This window comes from Camellia sinensis, chromosome 5 (genome assembly GCF_055761805.1).
Source record: "Camellia sinensis isolate YWXY chromosome 5, ASM5576180v1, whole genome shotgun sequence".
NCBI classification, from domain to species: domain Eukaryota; kingdom Viridiplantae; phylum Streptophyta; class Magnoliopsida; order Ericales; family Theaceae; genus Camellia; species Camellia sinensis.
Window position 1 is genome coordinate 132,644,292 of NC_138965.1, and position 23,826 is coordinate 132,668,117.

General features: G+C 35.5%; 1 protein-coding gene across 1 annotated transcript; it reads left to right on the forward strand.

Moving 5' to 3' along the window:
* The first annotated feature begins 3,841 nt into the window (after nucleotides 1–3,841).
* LOC145791686 (uncharacterized) lies at nucleotides 3,842–4,297 on the forward strand. Its single transcript, XM_082872103.1, has one exon. It carries the CDS (start codon nucleotides 3,842–3,844, stop codon nucleotides 4,295–4,297), a length of 456 nt encoding a protein of 151 aa, XP_082728229.1.
* Nucleotides 4,298–23,826: the final 19,529 nt, after the last annotated feature.

The following is a 23,826-nucleotide window of genomic DNA, read 5'->3' on the forward strand; positions in this document are numbered from 1 at the left end:
AAAATTATTTTGATTATTACTCTCATCCATTCTTTGATTTTGTTCAAATTTTCTTCTATTTGCAAGTAACAATATAATAAAAGAGACAATGATGTTGATGATAATGGCGAGTTTTAATAGGATGGATTGGAGTTTTGGAGTGAGGAAAAAGAAGAGAAAATAATTGAAATTGGAGAAAGAAGGTGAAGATATGTGAATAGGAAGATAATGTATAATTGATTATAGTGTGTATCATAAGAAAAAAAAAATTATTTTAATATTTAATACGTATTGCCTTTTTTAGTAAATTTATATTAAAATAAAATAAGAATTAAAATTTTAACATTTGAATAGGACGTATTGAAATAATTTTTGAGTTGAAATAGAATGGGCCCAATTTTGGGTATAAAGTGTTGGGCTTCACCCACAAAACAACTGCAAGTGCACAATTTTGGGTTTCTGGACCCCAGATTTTTTTGTGGTGAACGCAACCCTAAAACCAAACCAAACCAAACCAAATCAACTCATGAATGAAAAATATCAGAAGAAATTATAAAATAAAATAAAAAATCTAAAGTGTAATCCTTATAACAAAATAAAATTGAGTTTTAATTTTATTAATTTAAATTTAAATTTTTTATTTGTTTTGAATCTAAATAATCTAAAGTAAAATTGATTGACAAAATTAAAAATTCCTTTTTTTTTTGGTAATTTTTTCAAAATAATATGTACTTGAAATGAGACACAATTCGGGCGGTGAATATTAGGGGATAATCAACACTGGAGTGAGTAGATTGGATGGTCTGTTTCATGAGAGTTTTCTCAGTTCGAACATAGCGGTTGACTATAAAAAGTTGATGATGGGTGAAGGAGAAGGAAAAGATTCACAAAAAGACTATCATATTTGTAACACAATCTCGGTTCACATAAACCAAACAACTATCTATGTATCTCGCATCGTATGTAACATTTTGGATCATAGTGAAACAATTATTATCACAACGACTATGGATGTAACCTTAATTTTAAGATGAATTACATAAATCTTGTAGTCTTGTGTGTGCGCTTGTGATTTTCAATTCTTGATTTGCTGTTCTCTAATTTTGGTGTTTGATGAGTGAAGAAGATTCATGCAAGGATGGTTAAGTTTTTGTAGGTTTTCAGGTTGCCAAAAAAAAAAAAAGTTTACAGAAACAATAAGTTGTGCAATTGGCTATTTCCAATTCTTATTCATTTGTTTTTCTCTATTTTCGAAGTAAAATTCCTAACAAAAAATGGTGTTTAAATTGTCTTTACAAAGTTAAATCAAATATAGATAGTAATTTTCCTCATGTTAGCCATGGAAATCATATGTGCTTGTTCTTGTGTTGGCGTTTGATTTTGTTTTTAAAATTCTTTTTTTTTTATGTTTTTTTTCAAAAAACAAAACTAGTTCTCTTTTTCAAAAATATCTGCCTTTCTCCCTTTGGTTTTTCAGAAAAGTTTTCATTTACAAAGTGAAAAAGGAACAATGATTTTATTTAAGTCGAATTTCGCTTTTATTCCCATATTATTTGGAAATAATTGCTTAACCAGGTCAGAAGTTAAAGGGATGCTGCATCTAGTACTAAGATCTCTGGCCTACCTTAGATCAATGTTAGGGGACACAAACATTTTGGACTTCTGAAGGTTAATCATAAGTCCAGATATGAAACTGAACTCATTCATAACTTCAGTAATAGTAGCACAATGTTTAGAGTCCGCAGTAACAAATAACAGAAGGTCATCAGCAAAGAATAAGTGAGTAAGACAAGGTCCTCCTCTAGCAAAAGAGATACATTTCCACTTCTTTCCCTCCACCTTACGGCTTATCATGATGGTTAGCAGTTCCATTCACAAAACAAACAGGTATGGGGATAAAGGATCACCCTGCCTTAGGCCTTTCAAGGGCCTAAACTCCTCGAGTGCTTCACCATTCCATAAAATAGAGGTTTGCACTGAGGTCACACAGCACATAATTAACTCCACCCAGTTCTCATTAAAATTAAATTCAATAAGAGTTTCTTTCAGAAAATGCCAAGAAATATTATCATAGGCCTTCTCCAGATCAATTTTCAAAATCATATTACCCATCTTACCTTTGCGTAATCTCACAGAATGGATGGCTTCTTGAGCAATGATGATGTTATCACTGGTATTTCTACCAGGGATAAACTATGTTGGTTGGGTTGCACAAGTTTATCAAGAAGAGGTCGAATTCTATCCATCACAAGTTCGGTAAGAATTTTATAAGTAACATTACAAAGGCTAATAGGACAAAATTGTTTGATCCTCTCAGGATTCTCTACCTTAGAGATAAGAGCAATAGGGGTCCTATTGATTTCCTCAGGGATCGAATTGGTTCTGAAACAATTTTTAATGAAGGAACAAACAGTAGGGCCAACAATATCCTAATATTTATGAAAGAAAATAGCTTGAAACCCATCTCTCTTAGGAGCTTTGAAGCTTTGATATTATTCAACGAAAGGGTGTGCCGGAGTCACTTTAATTACATTCTTGAAAACCTTCAAACTAAGCTGGCTGGATGGAAAAGGAATGTTCTATCTTTGGCTAGTAGAGCTACCCTTGTACAATCTGTTACTACTGCTCTGCCTACTTACACTATGCAAACTTTGGAATTACCTATAAGAGTGTGCAATGATATTGATAAGATGAATAGAAATTTTCTTTGGGGTGATACCCTAGACAAGAAGAAAATCCATCTTGTCAATTGGAATGAGGTTTGTAAACAGAAGACTCATGAAGGCCTTGACATTAAGAAGGCTAGAGATCATAACGTTGCCTTACTATCAAAATTGGGCTGAAAACTCATTTACAGCGAGGGTGGGCTGTGGATTGAGGTACTGAAAGCTAAGTACCTGAAAAGCCTTCACTTCCTGAATGGGAAGAAGACTAGCAAAGCATCTCCCGTGTGGAGAGGCATGTTGAACTCTAGAGGCATTTTGAGAAAAGGTGCAAAATGTTCCATTGGTGATGGCACTAATGTTAACCTTTGGACAGATTGGTGATGTGGAGAGAGACCCATTAAGGAGGTCATGACCTCAATGTCTCTCACACCAGGTGATACTGCCATATCCAAGGTTAGAGATGTTATTGATGCGAATGGTGATTGGGATGTGAACATTATTAATCAAATTCCCCCCCCCCCCCACTGTGGCTGCCTTTGTGTTCAAAGAGAAAGCCCCCAAATATAATCCTAACTTGAATCTACTGGTTTGGGAAGAGGCTCCTGATGCTTCATTCTCCACCTTTAGTGCTTATGAGGTGGCTTCGAACTATGATGGTAAAAGGGTGGATTGGCACTGGATGTGGAAAAAGAAAGTCCCATAGAAGCTTAAAGGCTTTCTGTGGACTCTCTTACATGGGAAACTCCTCACTAACAGTATGAGAATGAAAAAAGGTTTGTCAGATAACTCTTCCCGCCCCTTTTGCAGTGAACCTGAAGATCTTAATCATCTGTTTCGAGCTTGCTTCAAAGCTAAGGAAATTTGGACTGCTCTCCGAAACCCACATTGGTATTTGCAAATGTCTGATGTGAACTGGATGCACTGGTTGTTATCTAACTCTAAATCAAATAATAAATTTGGAACCCAGTCTTCTTGGAGCACTGTCTTCTTGGTCACCCTACGGAAAATTTGGAAAAACAGGAACTTGTATGCATTTGAAAACAAATTGTCTAATCAGTTTGAAAGCTTGAAATTTATTTTTGATTATTCAACTGAAATTGATTCTGCTTTCAGTACTTTTATTCTTAATCCTCGACCTCCATTTCGTTTAATTTCTTGGCATCCCCCTCTTGTAGGTACCTTGAAACTGAACACTAATGGCAGCAAATGGAGCAGTGGACCAAATGGCTTTAGGGGTCTTATTCGTGATGAAAGGGGAGCTTGGATTTGTGGATATTATGGGAGGATGGACAGCTATACCAGCCTTGAAAACTAAATTGTGGGGGGTATACAAAGGGTTGACCATCATTCTCCAAAAAGGCTTCAACAACGTGATTGTGGAAACCAATGCTCAGGAAGTTGTCAAGTTGCTAGAGGAAGGCCCTGGAGACAAACACCCTTACAGAGGTCTGGTGGAAGATGCGAGGATCATCTTCAATGGCTGCCAATGCACTGCCCAACATGTCTACCATGAAGGGAACTTATGCACGAATGCTCTAGTCAAATTGGGAGCTACCCAACCTGAAGATATCCTAGTTGTTAATGACCCCCCAGTTGAGATTCGTGAGCTGCTTGTGGCTGACATGCTGGGGATGGTTAGAGAGAGGGCTTAGTTCTATGTAATATGTTTTATTTCCATTGTATCAAAAAAAATTGCTTAACCACTCATGCTGATCTGTGAATGAAAACACATTTCCGTCTTTTATTAATGCTCGTATGTACCTTTTGATATATGGTGGGTGTTTGGAAAATTGCTATTTTAGTAGGTTATTTTAATTTTTAGCAATTTTAATAGGTTAGAATTTTTGTATTTGGAAAGATGATTAGATTTTTTTGTAGTTGGATGTAATGTTTGTGAGAAAAAAAGTGAAATGAATATGTTTGGTGTGACATTTTGTCTTATTAACTATTTTAATCTATTTTGTTTTTTTATGAATTTTAGCCTAAACCAGGGTAAATTTTTCTTACCAAACACCCTCATTATTCTCATCAATAAAAATTTTCTTTTTGCTAATAAAAAAAACAATAGAATGAAATCTTAATTTTTTTTAGAACATGAGAAACATTATATTAATAAAACAATAATAGTACATAAACAAGATCTCAAAGGGCCATTCCAACCAAACAACAAAACAAAAAACCAACAACAAAAAAATAAATTCGCCAAAAAAATAGCAATGATACGGGGAAAACAATCGATCTGCTCAAAGATGTAATCTGAAAACAAGATCCAGGAAAAATCTCAGAGTTGGTCATAGTAATAAATCCAACCCTAACATTTTAATTAATTGTATTAATTTAAACTCTAAACTTTTAAAATTTTATCAATTCTAATTATTAATTAGTTATAACAAATAAAATATAAATAATTTAGATAATTTAACTATTTTTTTTTGCCTATAATCCTAAACTTTTTAATTTTATCGACTTTTATCACTATTGTATGCATGTGGTTGGTTTCGTATTTGGGAGAAAATATTTATAAATAGATATAAATGAGTCATATTTGCCACATATTGGATGAAATCAAAAAGAAATATAAAAATATCTTATCAATGAATCATTTGCCTTAAATCACGGAATAAGTTTTCCTTCATACTTCATTTCTCTATATTTTTTCATACACTTTTTATAGGTTTCAATTCAAACCCGCATTGATGATCTAAACTGTTTATCTTATAAGCTTCACAATAATTTATTTAAAAAATCAACTTCATCAGACAATTATAAATAGGATTTTTTTTTAAAGTCCCTGGTATTATGATTTTATAGCATAAAGGACACCAAATATTTTCATAATGTCTAAGGTCCCTCAACAATATTTTCATAATGTCTAAGGTCCCTCAACCTTGATCTAGAGAAATTTCAATCCAAAGAAATTTCAGTCCAGAGAAAATTGGTCCAGAGAAATTCTGGCCCAATTTCTCTGGACCAAATTTCTCTGGAAAGTCTACAGCAATTCTGAATTTCTCAGAATTTCTCTGGCCCAATTTTTCCTACAATTTCTCAGCATTTCTCTAATGCATTTGTTAAGCCCAGTCCAATTCTCTTCAAATTTCTCTGATTTGCAAATTTCTTTAGTTTTCTCCCAGAGAAATTTCTAGAATTTCTCTGGACTCCAAACCAGAGAAAAACAATGCACACACAAACACATTAAATAGAGAAAGAGAGAGAGGGGTTAAACAAATGTTGATACCTAGAGAACAAATAGAAGAGACCCAACTAACCTGGAGACATGAAAGCAAATAGCACTCAGGAAAACAAATGGTCTTACTTTATTTATGGTTTGGTTAAGGAGACGATAGTGTAGTAAGTTTGGAGAAAAGCCAAGATAAGGAGACAAGTTACAGAAGCGAAAATTCAGTTTAAAAACCAGAGAATTTCTCTGATTCTCTGGTTTCAACCCAGAGAAAATTTAGTTTAAAAACCAGAGAATTTCTCTAGTAGACCCAAATCTTCATTACAATGACTGTTATCAAACTTTTCATCATTTTGTTCACAAAACATGAAAATGAAAACAATACCCAAAAAATAATTTGAATGCCACCGCAAACAAAATTCCTAGAGTCACCACTACTGATTGGAGTTCATAATACATTAATTAAAAATAAAAGTTGTAAATCAAAATCAACTAAAATCACAATTCAAAAATCCAAGAATAAGGAGTTAACCTGATTGACTGCTGGAACCATTTTTGCAAACTTAAGCAATTCTTTGATCTGCTCTATATTAAAATGGCTAACGCCAATGGCTCGAACTAGACCCAACTCCACTAGACCTTCCATTGCTTTCCATGTAGTCTTGAACCGATTCAGAAACTGCCTATACGCACTCCCTGACTTAGTAGGAGGATCAGTCGCATCTCCAAATGCCGAGCTCTTAGGCCAATGCATCAAATAGAGATCCAAGTATGACACTCCAAGATTCTTAAGAGATACTCTAATAGAATTCTCCATCTTATTGAGTGAATTCATAGTATCAGAATTTCTCTGACTTACTGAGGATCACGTTTGAGTTCTTGTTTGTAGCCGAGCTGGTCAAGGCGAGCATGGCCTGAATCGAGTGTTGTGTCACCGTTTTGAATCTGCGATGGGAGTGCCATGTTTTTTTCACCACGACCCCAAACCATCTCTCTCTCTCTATATATATATATATTTACAACCTCATTGGAGCTCTGTTGAATCTTCTAATCTGCAGAGAGGCTGACTTTTATTTGGTGTGTGAAATGGAATCTGATTTGATTAATCTCCATCTATCAGCTTCACTACGCCACAATTCCGATCAGAGACGATGCTTCTCCCCCTCTTCTTGGGGGCTCTCTGCTGCTACTACGGCTGCGGCTCTAGGATTGGAGTAACAAAAGGACAATCCGAATCAGAATGAGAATGCTCTGATCATACTCCCACCTCGCACCTCCTTCGACTCCATCTTCGCCGGTGTTAAACCCTAACTTCTATTGATGAGTTACAGAATAGATGGAATACGATGAAGAGGAGAGAAAAAGAGCACGAGATCGTAGAGCCGCCCACATCAGATCACACCCACAAAATATATATATATATATAGATCATAGAGCTCAATCGGCTGGAGAATGAAGTCAAGGGTGAGGAACAAGAGTTGATCTGGACGGGTCTGAGAATGGAGAAGTTTAGAGAGAGAGAGACATGAGTTTTGATTTGGTAAGGTCAAATTTCTCTGTGATATGTTCAGGGATCTTAGACATCAAAAAATAATTTTGTGGATCTCTTCCATTACGAAAAGTGGGAGAGGGACCCTTGACTAATTTTTCCTTATAAATATGATAATAAATCGTATTTTATTTTATAAAATGAACTATAAATATAATTAAACTTAAACCATTCATTTTATAAAACAAAATGTAATTTATTTTCATGTTCATAGTTGTCTAATGAATTTAATTTTTTACATAGATAAACTTTATTGTGAAACTTATAAGATAGGCGGTTCAAACAATTAATATGGATCTGAATTAAAATATATAAAAAAAATAAAAAGATATGAAGAGATAACGTAGGAGAGAGAGTGCATTTCATCATCTACCTCACCAATGAAAAAAATGAGACCTACTTTTGGGGAAAAATCTTGTAGGAAGAAAGCACCGTACTTTTTTGGTGTTCTTTTTGTTATAACTCTTGGTTTCCTATTTTAAATGTTTAATACTTGTGGCAATAATTTTGTATATCAATAATGTTTTGTTCCCCATATCTTTCTTTCTCGAATCTCTCGATTGCCCAAAATGACGTTATTTTGGATTCTCTTACCGGTAAGATAATTTTCATTAAATAACTTCCTCGTAAAAAGAAACTACCATTTAAAACGACGTCATTTTGGATTCGGGGTAAATTCAAGCTTGAAAATTTTCGAGCTACGTATCATTACTGTTTGTATATTTGTAATTGGGAAATCAGAGAACCAACTTTTACAAATGTTTGGTAGAAAATTGAGTTTACTATTTAGAAAATTTTTGTCTTTTGTATTTTCTTTTGGTGAATTTTTTAAATATTTTATGTATTTTTTATTTTTTAGATCTACTTAATCTAAATATGCTTAAAAAGTATAATATTTATTGAAAAAAATTAAAAGAATTCACCAAATATTAAAAATGAGAATTCAATATATTTTCTTTTTTCTTTTTTTTTTTTGTATTTAATAAATTTTTTAGAATTTTTTGTTCAAATTTTATAGTCTTTAAGTATATCAAGATTAAATGAATCTAAAAAATAAATAAAACAATTAAAATATTTTTAAAAATACAAATTAAAAATTGAGAAAATTGTTTTTGAAAACTCCAAAGTATTCACCTTGTTTGATTTCAAAACTTTGAATCAACATTTCAGAAAATGGAGTTTTTTTTTTTATTTTTTTTTATTTTTTGTTTTCACTATTTTTTTAATATTTTAAACAATTTTTTTAATTTTTAAATAAACCTAACGTAAATATACTTAAAAAAATATAATATTTATGAAAAAAAATTTTTTAAAAATTTATTAAATATAAAAAACAGAAAAAAATACAAAAGTTTAGTACATTTTAGTATTCTTGTGTATTTATTAATTCTTTCAAACATTTTTTTCTTATAAATATTTTATTTTTTAAGTATATCTAAGGTAGGTGCATCAAAAAAAAAAAAAAAAATTACTTCAAATATTTTTAAAAAATTACTAAAAAAAAAATTCAACTTTTAAAAAATTTGAGTTCAAACAAGGAGATTCCTCCCCTTTGGTTCACTTTTCAAATTGTAACTCTAATTAAAAAAATTTAAAACTCTTTTCAAAACTCATAACAAACATATAATTGAAAACTCAATTTAAAAATTATTTTCAAAACTCATTAACAAATACACAATTCAAAATTCAATTCAAAACTCTATTTAAAAAAAAATCAATTTTTTATTTTGTTTGTTAAAATTATTTTTAAAATCATGATTTAGAATCATGATTTGAGTGTGAAATTGAGTTTTGAGTTATGAATTTTCAGTTAAATTTTGAAAAGAGAAAATTTGTTTGGTTATGAGTTTTGAAAAAAGTTTTGCGTTGTATTTTTTTAATGTGCATTGTATTTCATAAAATTGTGCGCTGTATTTTTTTTAAAATATTTGAGTTGTATTTTTATTAAATATTTAAAATTGAATTTTTTTTTTATTTTAAATATTTTAATTTTTAATATTTTAAAATTTTAAAATTTTTTATACTTTTTTTTAAATATTATTTTTTTATATAAATTTTTTTTAAAAATTTGGATCTCCATATATATCTAAATCATAACAAATTATTTGGTCAATACTTAAAAAAATAACCAAAAAAATTCAAAAAAAATAAAAGAAAATATTTCAAATATGTATATATAAAATAAAAAAATGAAATTTTTTTAAGGTCTATGATATATTAAGATTTTATAATATAAAAGACATACAATATTTGCACAGTAGTTAAGGTCCTTCAACATTTTCATAGAGAAAATTCGATTCAAAGAAATTTTGGCCCCTTCGGCCCTGACATAGAGAAATTTTTATTTTGACAGAGAAATTTCTCTGATTTCACAGTGAAATTTTGCCTGACTCAGAGAAATTTATCCAACACAGAGAAATTTCAGCCCGACACAGAGAAATTTTAAAATTTCTCTAGTATGATTACAGAGAAATTTCATCGAGAGATCTTAACTAATAAAAGAAAACATCTTGGACCTGTTCTACTTTACAAAGTTGGAGAGGGATATTTCACTAATTTTTACAATAAAAAATAATTGTAAAGAATAAAATAAAAAATATTTTTTTGAATTTTTTTAATATAATTTTGAAAAGAGTTTTGAAAAAAGTTTGATTATGAGTTTGAAAAGAGTTTTTGAATTGAGATTTGAGGTATGTATTTGGTTATAATTTGTGAGTGTGAAGTTATGTTTTGAGTTTAAAATATTAAAAAAAAAAAACAAAATATTTAAAATAAAAAATATATATATGTTTAAAATAAATAAAAAAATTCTTAAACATTTTTAAATATTAGAAAAAATGAATCTAAAAAATTTCAAAATATAATTCAAAACTTAAAATACAACTCAAAATTCTTTTCAAAATTTAAAATTTAAAAACTCAAACTTTTTTTAAAACTCTTTCAAAACTTATAACCAAATAAATTTTCACTTTTCAAAACTTAACTCATAACTCCATAATTTATAATTTCACACTCAAATCATGATTCTAAAATAGATAAATTACATTAACACTCTCTGAAGTTTCTGTTTAACACAGATTTCCCTCTCACCTTTGAAAAATTACATCCCCTCCCTAAAGTTTGCAATTACATTACAAATTGCCCTCTGGATAGCTTATGTCATAGGTGCCTCTATTTACGCACCACATTTCATCTTAAGACACACTGGTACTTAATTCACACCTTTAATAATTTAATAAATAATAAATTTGTTCAATCCACATTACAATGTTCCATTTTTACCCTTAATCACACACCCCACCATCGTCACCACCACTACCTGCAACCTAGCTCCGTCATCGGCGCCGGTGTAGCTCTTCTCCCCTACCCTCTCTTCTTCAAGCCATTATTGTGATCTGCCCTTCAGCCTTTCCCATTTCATATCTAAGGTTTTAGAGGGTAAATATTTAGGGTTTCAAAGGCGAAGGGAAGAAGAAGGGAAAAAATAATGGGGGAAGGGTATCGGAATGAGGGGGTTGGAGAGAGAAGCTAACGGGAGAGGTGCTGCAAGGGTGGCGTAGAAGGGTGAACAGGATGTCATAAAGCTAGTGGGGTGCCAGCTAGGGTTTGCAATGGCACCATATATCTTCCACCCCTTCCCCATCGCCACCAAAACCCCTTTCCACAAAAGCATGAGAGAGAGAGAAAGATGTGCAATTTACCAGAAGGGAAGATCGCAAAATATAAGTTGTGGGGGAGTGCTTGCAATGGAGGGAGAAGGTAAGAGAGGCGTTGGCAACTGCGGGAGGATGTGGGAGAGAGGTTGACAGCGGCAAGAGATAGAGAAGTCACCGGCGGCGGTGGGAGAAAAGCTACTAGTTAGGGTTTCAAAGGAGAGAGAAAAGAGATAAAGTAACAGAATAGTAATTAAAGAAATGGCGCGGGATGAGTAAATTAGTGGTGTGTAAATAGAAGCACCCTGATGTCATGCCTTTAAATTTTTTAAATGATCATTTTGTCTTTTTCCTACCATTTCTTCTCCCTATCATATGACTACATTCTACAACTTTCTATTATTAAATTCTACATGAACATTTTCTTATTGAGTGATAATATATAAACATAAAATTTATATAAAATTTTCAAATACAATGATATAGTTTAATGATGACCTTTTATTAAAAAAAAACACCCATCAAACATGATTTATATTTATAACAACATTACTATCACAATATTTTTATGATATTTTTGTATAAATTTTTATATATTAATAGAATTTTTTATTTTTATTTCTACTATCATTTTTCTTTCTCGTTTATTCACTCACATATATTACAGTATTATCAAACACCTTCATTCACATTTATTTCAATATTATTGAATTTTTGTATTTATATATATATATATTTTTTTTGTAGTTGGTGAATTTAAAAAAAATCACAAAATATTATATTTCTTAAGTATATTTAGATTAGATGTATCTAAAAAATTTAAAAAAAATACTTCAAATATTAAAAAAATCAGTAAAAATAAAAAAAAATATTGAAATTTAATTTTTTGTGTGAGTTAAACCAAAAAAGATGGTTGTTAATTTTTTTGAAATGATATGAATAAAATAACATTATTATTTTATTATTTTATATGTAAAAATGCTAAGGGACAAATATGTCATTTTAATTTGATAAGAAGGTCAATGTTATTTTTCAAACGTAAGAAAATATATGTATTAAACAAAAACATCAGGAGTGTCTATGTAATTTACCCCTCTAAAATTAAATAAAACGAAGGAAAATGCCCCGGACCCCCAATTTAGAGCGACCCCCAGCACCCCCAGCTAATGTGTAAAAGTCACGTGATATGCACGTGTGTCAATTATCCCACAGTTGAGAATTCAAATTTCTTCCCCAAACACAGACAGATCTCTCTTCCTCTGTAACCTTGACTCCGACGATCGAGAGGGCAACACAACTCATTCCATTCACTTCGAGCGACAGACTCTGTAATTCCCGACCCTCTCTATCTCTGTTTCCCTCTCATCCAACCAAGTACGATTAAAAGATAAACCTCCTGACTCCCGACTCCCGACTCAGACTCTCTCTTTTCCTCTACGAAGTACGATTAAGACATATAGCTACTTATATATAACTATCTGCGTGTATATCTCTATGTCTATGTATTTAGGGCTCTGTGTATATATCTCTATGTATAAATGTATCTGCGTATGTTGAGTAAGAATTTTGGTTAAATGTTTGGACTTAGGGATGTTGATTTGGGAATTTAGTTTGGGCTTTTGATTTGCTTATCAGATTGGCCTTTGATTTGGAGTTTGACCTTGCCTACCACCTGCTCGATGAAATTCCTCAAACAAAATGGCCTTTTGATTTGGATTACAGTTTTAAATTTTTTGATAGGTTGTGAAAAACCGATCCAAATCTGTTATTAGTGTAGAGATTAGTTTTTCATTTTTGGCATTGTCATTTTGGTATTAAGTTGTAATTTAAGAGGTCATTTATTCAGAAGAGATTAATCTGTTATCTCATGCCAAGAAGCTAAACTGTTATCTCATGCCAATAAGCTGAAAACCAATCCAATCCAAATTGAAGAGATTAGTTTTCAAAACTAATGCAATATTCCACACCTATTATTAATGGACACAATTGTCTATTGTGATCTATACTATGATTAGTGTACTATGATGTATACTACATATGGCAGGAAATAAACTAAAGAATTTTTAATCTGATTTTATTTTGGTAATGAACTCTAGCCACTTTTGTCTATACTATGATCTATACTATGATTGGTCTACTATGATATATACTAATCTGATTTTGGTAATGAACTCTCACTTACCATACAAAAAACACTCAGTTCTAAAGCAAAGGTTCCACTTGGAAATAGCATCATTAGTACCAATAAACACCTCTAGCCACTTTTATCTATTTTCAAGTAAATAGCACAAACAGTCTTGGAAAACACTCCCTCAAAGATACATAGTAGTAGCATTATTATAGCAGGTTCTTTTATCAGTTCTTACCATCATTCCTTTTATCATCGTTCCTTTTATCAGTTCCCAAAATCAACATGTTCCTTTTATCAGTTCCCCTTGCAAGCCTCCAAGGCTTGCTGAAATTGCACTGTGAATGACTTAGGCACTGAAATTGCACTGTGAAATTGCCTTGTACTGTGAAATTGCACTGAAATTGCTGTTAACATAGGCTTGCACTGTGAACAACTTAAGCTTGCCTTGTAGTTTACTTAACTTACTTAACCAGTCAAATGAATAACTTGCAACAGTTTACTTAACTTACTACAATAGTTTATTAACCTTCATAACTTGTTATTTCTTCGTTTTTGCAGATGTCAAGTTCAAGTGTCAATGGCAGTTGCTCAGATCGATTGACATATATCAACAAAAATTGTCGTAGATGTAATAAAAAGGCCACTATTCGAATTTCTAAGACCGATCGAAACAAGAATAAGTTATTCTATGCTTGTAATGATTGTGGTTGTTTTGTTGAATGGTGTTTGCCTACAAATTTAGAATATGGAGGTCATCAAATTCCAAGAGAAGAAGTGCCAACTGTCAACGAATAAGTTATGACCGAACAACAAAGAGAGATGATGGAACAACTTCGAATTCAGAGCGCAAAGATGCAAAAGTTGATATATATATATATATATATATATATATTGTCTGTGTTGCTTGTAATTTATGCCTTAACACTTATGAAGATGTAATAACATAGATATGCATTTATGTAAGTTAGAAGTAGAACTAGATGTAAATGTACAAGTTCAAGTAGAGTGAACATTTTTGTATGATGCTGTGATGTTTTAGAGGAAGTTATGTTTTGTTGTGTATTGAAACCTAATTACTGTACATGTACCTCTTTTGTAGTGAGTGGAATGGAAAATGACTTGTTCAAACCTGTACACTTTTGTTGAATATAGGGTAACTATTGAATATACATTGTTCAATACAGCGAAACTATTGAATATACATTGTTCAATACAGCGAAACTATTGAATATACATTGTTGAATACAGGGAAACTATTGAATATACATTGTTGAATATAAGGAAACTATTGAATACACATTGTTGAATATAGGAAAACTGTTCAACAAATATTGTTCAATACCGAGAAACTGTTAAATAAACATTTTCATTACATAACAAATAATAATAATAACATAACTTCATTAATAATTAGTGCACAACATGTTTTACAAATCCATATGCTGAATCTCAATAACAAAGTTGCAACATAAGTTACAATTTCAAAAACAAAGTTTCAAACTCAAATTAATAGATAACATAAGTTGCAATCTCAAAAACAAAGTTACAAACTCAGATTAATAGCCAACATAAGTTGCAATCTCAAAAACAAAATGTTCGAATACATAAAAACTAGTCAAACATGTCCGTAATATACAAGCTTCCCAGTGTGCATGCATTAGAAGCCGATGGGGTTAGAGATGCAAAACCATAAATCTGAGTTGGAGCACTTATAAAACTTCCCGGTGTGCCACTTATAAAGCCCGATGAAGTAAGACATGTGCCTCCAATACCATTGGCCACCTGTGACAATTCAATTAAAAGTACATGCTAGAAGAACAAAATTTGTGAAAACAAGCAATTGATGTGAAGTTCTCTTTCGAACACGTACCGGTACATACATACTATTTTGCGTGCCAACCATATAAGGATAATACGGTGTATATGTAGTAGCTTTAGCTTCAGCTTCAAATCGAAGCAACTTTACAGCCTGTATTATTTGAAGAATAATTAAAGATTGAAATTTATGAATTGCTTTTACATACTTGAATATAGTTTGTAAAAAAAAAAAAAAATGAATACACAATTTACCTTTGCTTTTGTTTGTTTTTTTGCTGTTGCCTTGAACCGATTCACAATTTGATCTACTTTGACAACCTTTCATTTTGTAACTAGACGACCTCTTCGCCGAGCAACCAAAGGACTAATCACCTTCCTACTAGTAGCTCCTTATGTAGAACCGGTGTGAATTGGACTTTTTCTGGAACATGGTAAATTACTCCCATCACTGGATTCTTCTTTCATGACTCTCTTCTTGATTTCATCCAACCTAAGGTCTATGATTTTAGTTTTGCCTTCAGAGTTACTAGCAAGTTGTACAATGACAATCAATTTTTTGTTCATCCTCTCATAGCTACTTGTATTGAAATCATTCCTAAAGCTAGTGTATGTGGTTTTGATGCATGCATACTCTCTATCCAAATCTTTTCTCCACCATGGCAGAATGTATTTACTTGGCACTTCATTTATGCACCTTCTTACAAGCACAGCGAGTGAGTGAGCACACATAATGTCTCTAAACTCAAACAACTGACACATGCATTGAACTTCACATTCAGTTGAATTAAAATACACAACAAAGTCCACATGCTTCATCTTCTAACAAACTACCATCGTTTCTTGGACATTATATGTAGAAATTGATCCCTCATCTTTCACAAACAACGGCTGACAGTAAACTAATCTCTTCAACTCTCCTTGAACTTCTTTGAATTTTGCATTCGTGTAGGCTTGTTGAAATTGTTTCTCAAAACCATATATAGTTAGGCAATCAAACAATTTGTGTTGAGACTTGAAGCCTGCTTTCTTCTCTTTCGCTACCTTACTTCTCAAGGCATTGTCATATTATTCAACAAATTGCTTCAATGTAGTCTTTGGGTTTACATATCCATCAAAAAATGCATTCATACTTTCACTTCGTTGTGTAGTTGACATGCCAGCCCAAAAAATGTCTTTAACATAGACAGGTACCCATCGATGCTGCTCATCATATAGTACCTCCAACCACTCATTATCATAAAGATTGAATGTTGCAAGCATCACTTTCCATTTACTCTCAAATTCAGCTCTTGTCAAGCAGTCATAAATTGCATTTTGCATTGCCAACTTTATGGCTTCATACTGAGCATATCTTTTCAACTTCTCTAGAATTTTTTTCATGATATGCCATAAGCACCATCGATGTCGAGCTTATGGAAAGACAATTTCTATAGCATTTTGCATAGCTCTGCACTGAACAGTTATGATAGCTTTTGGTAGATGATTTGACACGCAACTTAACCACGACTTGAATAGCCAAACAAATATGTTAGTGTCTTCACTAGATAACAATCCACAACCAAGCAAAATGGACTGTCCATGGTGATTAACTCCGAAAAATGGAGCAAATGGCATGTCATATTTGTTCGTTAGATAAGTTGTGTCAAATGAAACGACATCTCCAAATGCTTCATAAGTTGCCCGAATCCTTGCATCAACCCAAACCAAGTTTTTAATGCGAAACTCCTCATCAACATCAATCATATAAAAGAATCTCTCATTATTGCTTACATCCTCATAAAATAACTTTGAAGTGATTCGGTATCACCTTTCCCAAGCCTCAATCTTCCAGCTCTCTCAATGTAATTTCTTGCATCTCGCTTATCAAATGTCAATGACTCGTGTCCCCCCGCTTCAACAACCATTGAATGAAAGTTCTTGGACACCCCAATCCCTACCTAATCATTAATTTCTAATCTTCTCTTCACAGGAGTAAGAATTTTCTTATTCATTGCAAGATGACGTGAGTCGGTGGGAATCAAATCATGATCATGCTCAAGGTTAATTGTGGTTAGTTTATATCTCTCATCCTTTTGTATACTACCTCATACCCTTGCTTTGTAACCAATTTTTGTGGACAAAGATGGCTTCAAAGGGTTGACTTCTGATTTTTTTTTTCTCTCCCCTGCACAAGAACATTCAATTGCAAAGTTTTTTAATTGCCCATCGTCTCCAAAATGTTGTGCTCTATGAGCTATAGAAAATCCAACATGCTTAGCATATTTGCCATAAAATGTGTACACCTCTTCTCTTGAGCTAAAATGCATACCCTTCTTAGGTTCTTCAACTTCTTCACCCTCATTTATTAAAGGATTGTCACCAACATTTGAATCAACCTTCATTCTTCCACTTTGCATAATCAAATAACAATTAAACAAATATCAGTTTCCTAACAATGCCCAAACAAAATACTGATTTGATAAAATAACAATTAAAAAACCTTCATTCAGATTTCAGATTATGTGACTATCCTAAAATGACAAATTTCATATTTCAGATTAAACATCCTCCTCCAAAATGACAAATTTCATATTTCAGATTACTCATATATATATGTAGAACTGATTTTTAGGGAATGTCCAAAATGACAAATTTCAGATTAGGGAAGTTAATGAGTTAAAAATAAACTTCACAAATGGAACTAATTTTGAGAAATTAGTTCCATACATATAATCTGAAATTGATTTTGGCATCTATGAGAACTCCATATATGAGAATTAAAGTGATTTCAGAATTTATATAAAAACTCATTTTAAAGTGATTTTAGAATATTTGAGAATTAAAGTGAGAATATATGTTGTGGAAGAGTGGTTTGGAAATACTCTTGGATCCTGAAGGACGTTCCTGTTCCTCTGATTGTTACCTAAAAAGGGATTAACAATCTAGTCGGGGGTGTCAGAATTAGCACTCCAACAGACAAGTTAGTATATGTCTCACGTTTGCTTATGTCTCAAGTTTCTTGGGGTTATCTCTCACATACCTTTGTTTGGCTAATGTTCCTCTATTTATATTCGCTTTTAGGCCTTAGGGTCGGGCCCACTTTTAATCCACCGTGTGGTTGTTCATTTGGCTCCTTCTGTCGTAAACCAATTCCCACTCGGCTCTTCCCTGAACTGGTTCTATAGCCGATTAGGATGTTTGGCTTCTGGATCGTACAAGACGGGGCTAAATATAATATATATCCTGATTATCTAAGTGTATATTATATTCGGCCTCTTTGCATCCCCTAATATTCGGTTCCCACAATTGCCCCCCAAACACCCCACTAATACCAGTTAGTTAGCGTGTTTGGTTTCGAAGTTGAAAAGTCAAAATAGAAATTTGGCGGTTAACCTCATTCCAACGTGAATGTCAGAACACACAAGCTTTCTGGTCATCATTACAATTTCCCGCCCCTTCGTACGCTTCCTTCATTTATTGTGATTTTAAACTTTGTTGTCCCTTCGAATGCATGTTTTTTGAATAATCAAAGCTCCTAGTTTGCCTTTCGGTATATCTCTTCCATTTCGCGACCTCTGCAACCTCCTTTCGTTTCTCATTGCCTCTTCTGCTCCTTGTAAGTTCTGTTCTCTTTCATTTCAAATCCCATTTCCTTGTTTGTTTTTAGTTTATCATACTCCTTAGACTGGCTAAGATGGCAAAACATTTGAAAGACCTTTCTGCGAATCGAATTTCTAATTTTCGACGCCATTTTTCCATCCTTGATGATGTCCATTTGTCACTCATGACAGACAACACCCTTGATATGGAGAGGACGGATGAAAGTACAATCATTTTTCCTCTCCTATCAATTGCTGAGGGCGGAGTCCGTTTCCCCCTCCACCTATTTCTTAAGGTCGTTCTTCGCCATTGGGGTCTAATCCCCTCTCAACCTAATGTAAATTTTTTCTGAATCATAATGGGGATTATAGAGTTGAACTGATGACTTAGGATCAATCTTGGCATACCTGCTATTCGACATTGTTATGCCTTGGCCAAATCTTCTGGCCGGCAGAGGCCCTATTTTCTCAGGGCCAAGGACACCGACCATCACTTGGTGATTATGTTTGCCAACTCTGGCAAGCGAGTTGATGATGTCATGGTCGTTATCCGAGGTAACTGGAAATTCGGCAAAGGCGAAGATCGCCTAGATCCTGTACCTAGACGGAGAGGCGAACCAAGTTGCCGTATAGTTCCTTTACGTTTATCTACTTTATATTTACTCGGCTTTATTTCCACGTACTTATCGTTTTATTTGTGCAGGCAACGTTTTGAAGAAAGTTCTGGTTTCGGATGACGACGCTGTGCTTGCGAAAATTAAAACTGCACTCCAGTTCTTTGGCCGTCCAAACCTCCAGAAGCAACGGAGGGCGACCCATATACTTCTGCGGTACGAAAGTTCTGGTTTCGGATGACGACGCTGTGCTTGCGAAAATTAAAACCGCACTCCAGTTCTTTGGCCGTCCAAACCTCCAAAAACAACGGAGGGCGGCCCATATACTTCTGCGGTACGAGCCAACTTACACAACTTTTTCGGTCGCGGAAAACATTCCGATTCCACAGGGCGAATAGCAGTTCACAGCCCTTATCTTCCCCTACTTCAAAAGCCTTCAACAGATTGGTTTGGAGGCTTCTGATTTAGAGCAGGCCGAAGAACTATTAGTCGAGGAAGCCGCCAAGCAGTTGAGTCAGTCCACTTTGGAAGCCGAAGAAGTTGACGAAGCTCTAAATTCGGCTTTTAAAGAAGCCGACCTTAGTCCATCCAACCCTCCATCCATGTCAGGTCGAGGGGACGTCTCATTTGAAGACATTTTTACTGATTTTGGAGATCTCCCCGGCTCGTATCCTAAGATCATGGCAGGGGAGTCGCTTACGCAGCTGGCAAGGAGGAAAAATGCCAAACGGATGGCCGCCCGGAGGAGGGCCGAGACCATCCGTTCTGAACCTGCTATGGTGACTAAGTCTTCTCCTCTTGTTATCGTGGAAGAAACGACTCAAATTGAGACGGCAGAGACGGAGCAGACAGTTAAAGGGTTGAGTCAGGAGGCTGATCAGAGGGGGGAGAAGCGTCCCGCCGAGAGCGAAGCTAACCTTGAAGAATCACTCACCGACAATCGGTCGCGTTTGGAGGAGTCGGACTTAGTCATGTCGTTCATCGTCTAACCAAGGATTAAGAACATGCCGATTGCGTCCGACGCGTTGGCTCTAAAAGATCCGGCAGTGGCCTTGAGTATGGCTTCCTCAATTTCCCTGCTGGTTGACAGGGAGACCTTTCATGTGGAGCCAAATCTGCTGTCAATAGCATTAGCCGCTCAATTGGCCCTATTGGTACATGACGTAACCTTATTTTCAACTTTCTGCCTATGTGCATATAAACGTATATTATTTATTACTTTTACTTTTAAATTCTAACTCCGTGTTTTGTAGACGGTGGGCAGGATGGCCGAGATTGGCCGCTGCCAACATGATGCTATTGAGCAGATCGGCTTTTTGAAAGTCAAAATTAAAAATGAGAAGGGCAAGGCCAAGGAGGCCTCTCAAAGAGCCGAGTCCGAGGCGGCAAGAGCAGTGGATGAGAGCGCAAGAGCTGACACCAAGGCAAAAAAGGCAAAGAGTTCTGACCAGCTCAGATTGGCCACTGAGGAGAGGGCAAACGCGAGCAAAGACGCGTTCAAGTTGGCCAAGGAGGTGATTGCCAAGATGGAAGCCGACTTGGAAGAATCGAAGAAGGTGAAAGAAGTAGCCGACTTCGAGATTTCCAAAGCGTTCCAAGCTGGGAAGGACACCGCCTTAGAGAACTATGTGGAGGAAGTCCCCAAATTCGAGAATCGGGGCTTCAAACACGGCTGGCTCAAAGCCCTCACTGCTGCTAATGTGACATTGGCCCAGCCGATTCCATACAAGCAGGTGGACGTTAAGCTGCTGGAGTCTGACCCCGAAGATTGACTAGGGTAACATCTTTATTTTTGTTAGGCATCTCCCATGCATGGTTCTTGTAAATTTTTGTTAGTATATTCCTATTAGTTTAAGGTAATTTTCATCTATAAAATGATCACTATCTGTACTCAATTTATTAATGAAAATTTCCTTTACTTGTTACTGTTATCTGTACTCAATCTTTGTTATTTAATGAAGATTTTTGTTGTTCATTACTTTGGGTAAAATGACTATTGTCTATTGTGCATGCTAGCTATCGATCCAATAGGATGTAGGATCATGAGATGAGTGAATTAAACACCTCACCAAATAGCTGTCGATTAGTTAATTGCATAACTTGGCAACTTAGCAATTTAGCCGACTGAATTCATGAACATGTCGTTGCCCCAGTTAATGGTGGCTCATGGACTGGCTGGGGCACATGATCCACTTGGCGTAAGGCCCTAAGATTTGGCCGATTAGGTTAGCGAATCCTTAGCCGCTAAGATTAACGAATCTGCCCCTGCCCCAGTTAAGGAATGAATTGGAACGGTGAATATCGATGGCTCATGGAATGGCTGGGGCACATGATCCAATCGGCGCAAGGCCCTGAGATTTGGCCGATTAGGTTAGCGAATCCTTAGCCGCTAAGATTAACGAATCTGCCCCTACCTCAGTTAAGGAATGAACTGGAACACCGAATATCGGTCGCTCATGGAATGGCTAGGGCAAATCATCCAATCGGCGCAAGGCCCTGACATTTGGTCGATTAGGTTAGCGAATCCTTAGCCGCTAAGATTACCGAATCTGCTCCTGCCCCAGTTAATGGAATGGAATAGAACGCCGAATATCGGTGGCTCATGGAATAACTAGGGCACATGATCCAATCGCCCTAAGATTTGGCCAATTATATTGGCGAATCCTTAGCCACTAGGATTAACGAATCTGCCCCTGCCCCAGTTGAGGAATGAATTGGAACGCCAAATATCGATGGCTCATGGAATGCGAGCATTGATGAGATCGCCTCGGGAGCGCGGCCCCCGTAATCAATAAATGGGGCAGGGGCTACGTGCGTAAAGGTGCCATTGTAGTATTCTATTCCAAAAAGAAGTGTGGACGACCGTGGATGGCAAGAAAACTATTCTTCAACAGCAGGGGGAAAGTAGGACACTCGTAGAGTTGGACGCAGAGATGAACCGGGGTGGCGAGCCTACGCGCACAGTGAGTAGGACGTCAAAGGAGCGTGAGAAACGCCAATCCCTATATCACTGAAGTAGGTCACCCCGAAAGAAAAAGCAGCAACGAGGTAACTCCCTTCATTCGAGAGGTGAACCCAGTGCGACATCGCGCCCGTTGAGCTTTTCGGTGTTTGTTGGGAACAAACCGATGACGGAGGCGGATTCCATCATCCGCGACCCAAATGTAGCAGTCGAGTTTGCGCGATAGATTTTTCCACCAGAAGTTCAGCAGTCCATGGTCGGCCGGGCTGATTACGAAGTTTTTCGGGAGGGCATTTATGGAGTGGTAAAGGCTCAGTACACCTCCTACGAAATCGGCATGCGTCTGCGTGCGGCACGAAGAGAGATAAAGCAAAAGGATGCTCGCATTCAGAGCTTGCTAGCCCACACGGAGAAGGCTAAAAATGAGCTGAAGAGAACTAGCGCCTCCGAATTTTGGATCACGCGATCGCCGACCGAGAAACGGCCAGCATGTTCGCAATTAAATCGGCGAAGGCCAGGTCCTACGAAAAAGGCTTTCATGACGGCCGAAAAATCAGAATAGATAAAACTACGAAAAAACTAGCCGAAGAGGTCTGTCGATGCGAGAATCGCAGATTTAAGCATGGATGGACCAAGGCCCTCTAAGCCACGTGCGTTGATCCGGTATCACCCTTATATCAGAGCTATACTTTTCCGTTCGAGACTTACGAAGCCGAGAAGATTGACAATGAGGGAGGCACCGAATAATTTTGATATATATATATATATAATTTTTTTTTATATTGTAAAGCATGTACTTATGATCTATTGAATAAAACTTATCATTCTGGATGTCAATATATCATTTCGATCAATGCTTGCAGATTAAGTTGTCTACTACTTTACAATATCCACAAAAGGAGCTCCGGATTCGGAGGCTTATTCGGCTCAAACGTGTCAATCACGAAGGCCGCTCCGAATTCGGAGGCTTCTTTGTGAGGATATTCGCGAATGGGTGCTTCGAATTCTGAGGCTTATCTATGTTGGCCCAAATGCCATTAACACTGGGCGCTCCGAATTCGAAGACTTATTCGGCCCAACCGTGTTTTTCACGATCGGTGCTCCGAATTTGGAGGCTTTTTTGCGTTGGCCCAAACGCCATTAACGCTGGGCACTTCGAATTCAGAGACTTATTCGACCCAACCGTGTTTTTCACGATCGGCGCTTCGAATTCAGAGGCTTTTTGTGGCCAATCGTGATTTCCACGAAAGGCGCTCCGAATTCGAAGGCTTTTTTGCGTTGGCCCAAACACCATTAACACTGGGCACTCTGAATTCAGAGACTTATTCGACCTAACCGTGTTTTTTACGATCGACGCTCCGAATTTGGAGGCTTTTTGTGGCCAATCGTGATTTTCACGAAGGGCACTCCGAATTCGGAGGCTTATTTGTGTTGGCCCAAACGTCATTCGCGAAAGGACACTCCAAATTCGGAGACTTATTTGGCCTAAACGTCATTCACGCTGGACGCTCCGAATTCGGAGGCTTATTTGTGTTGGCCCAAACATCATTCGTGAAAGAGCGCTCTAAATTCGGAGACTTATTCAGCCTAAACGTCATTCACACTGGGCGCTCCGAATTCGGAGGCTTATTTGTGTTGGCCCAAACGTCATTCGCAAAAGGGCACTCCGAATTCGGAGACTTATTCGACCCAAACGTC

Excerpts from the sequence above, each read along its gene's own strand:
- LOC145791686 (XM_082872103.1), top strand. The coding sequence starts at position 3,842 with ATGGCAGCAAATGGAGCAGTGGACCAAATGGCTTTAGGGGTCTTATTC.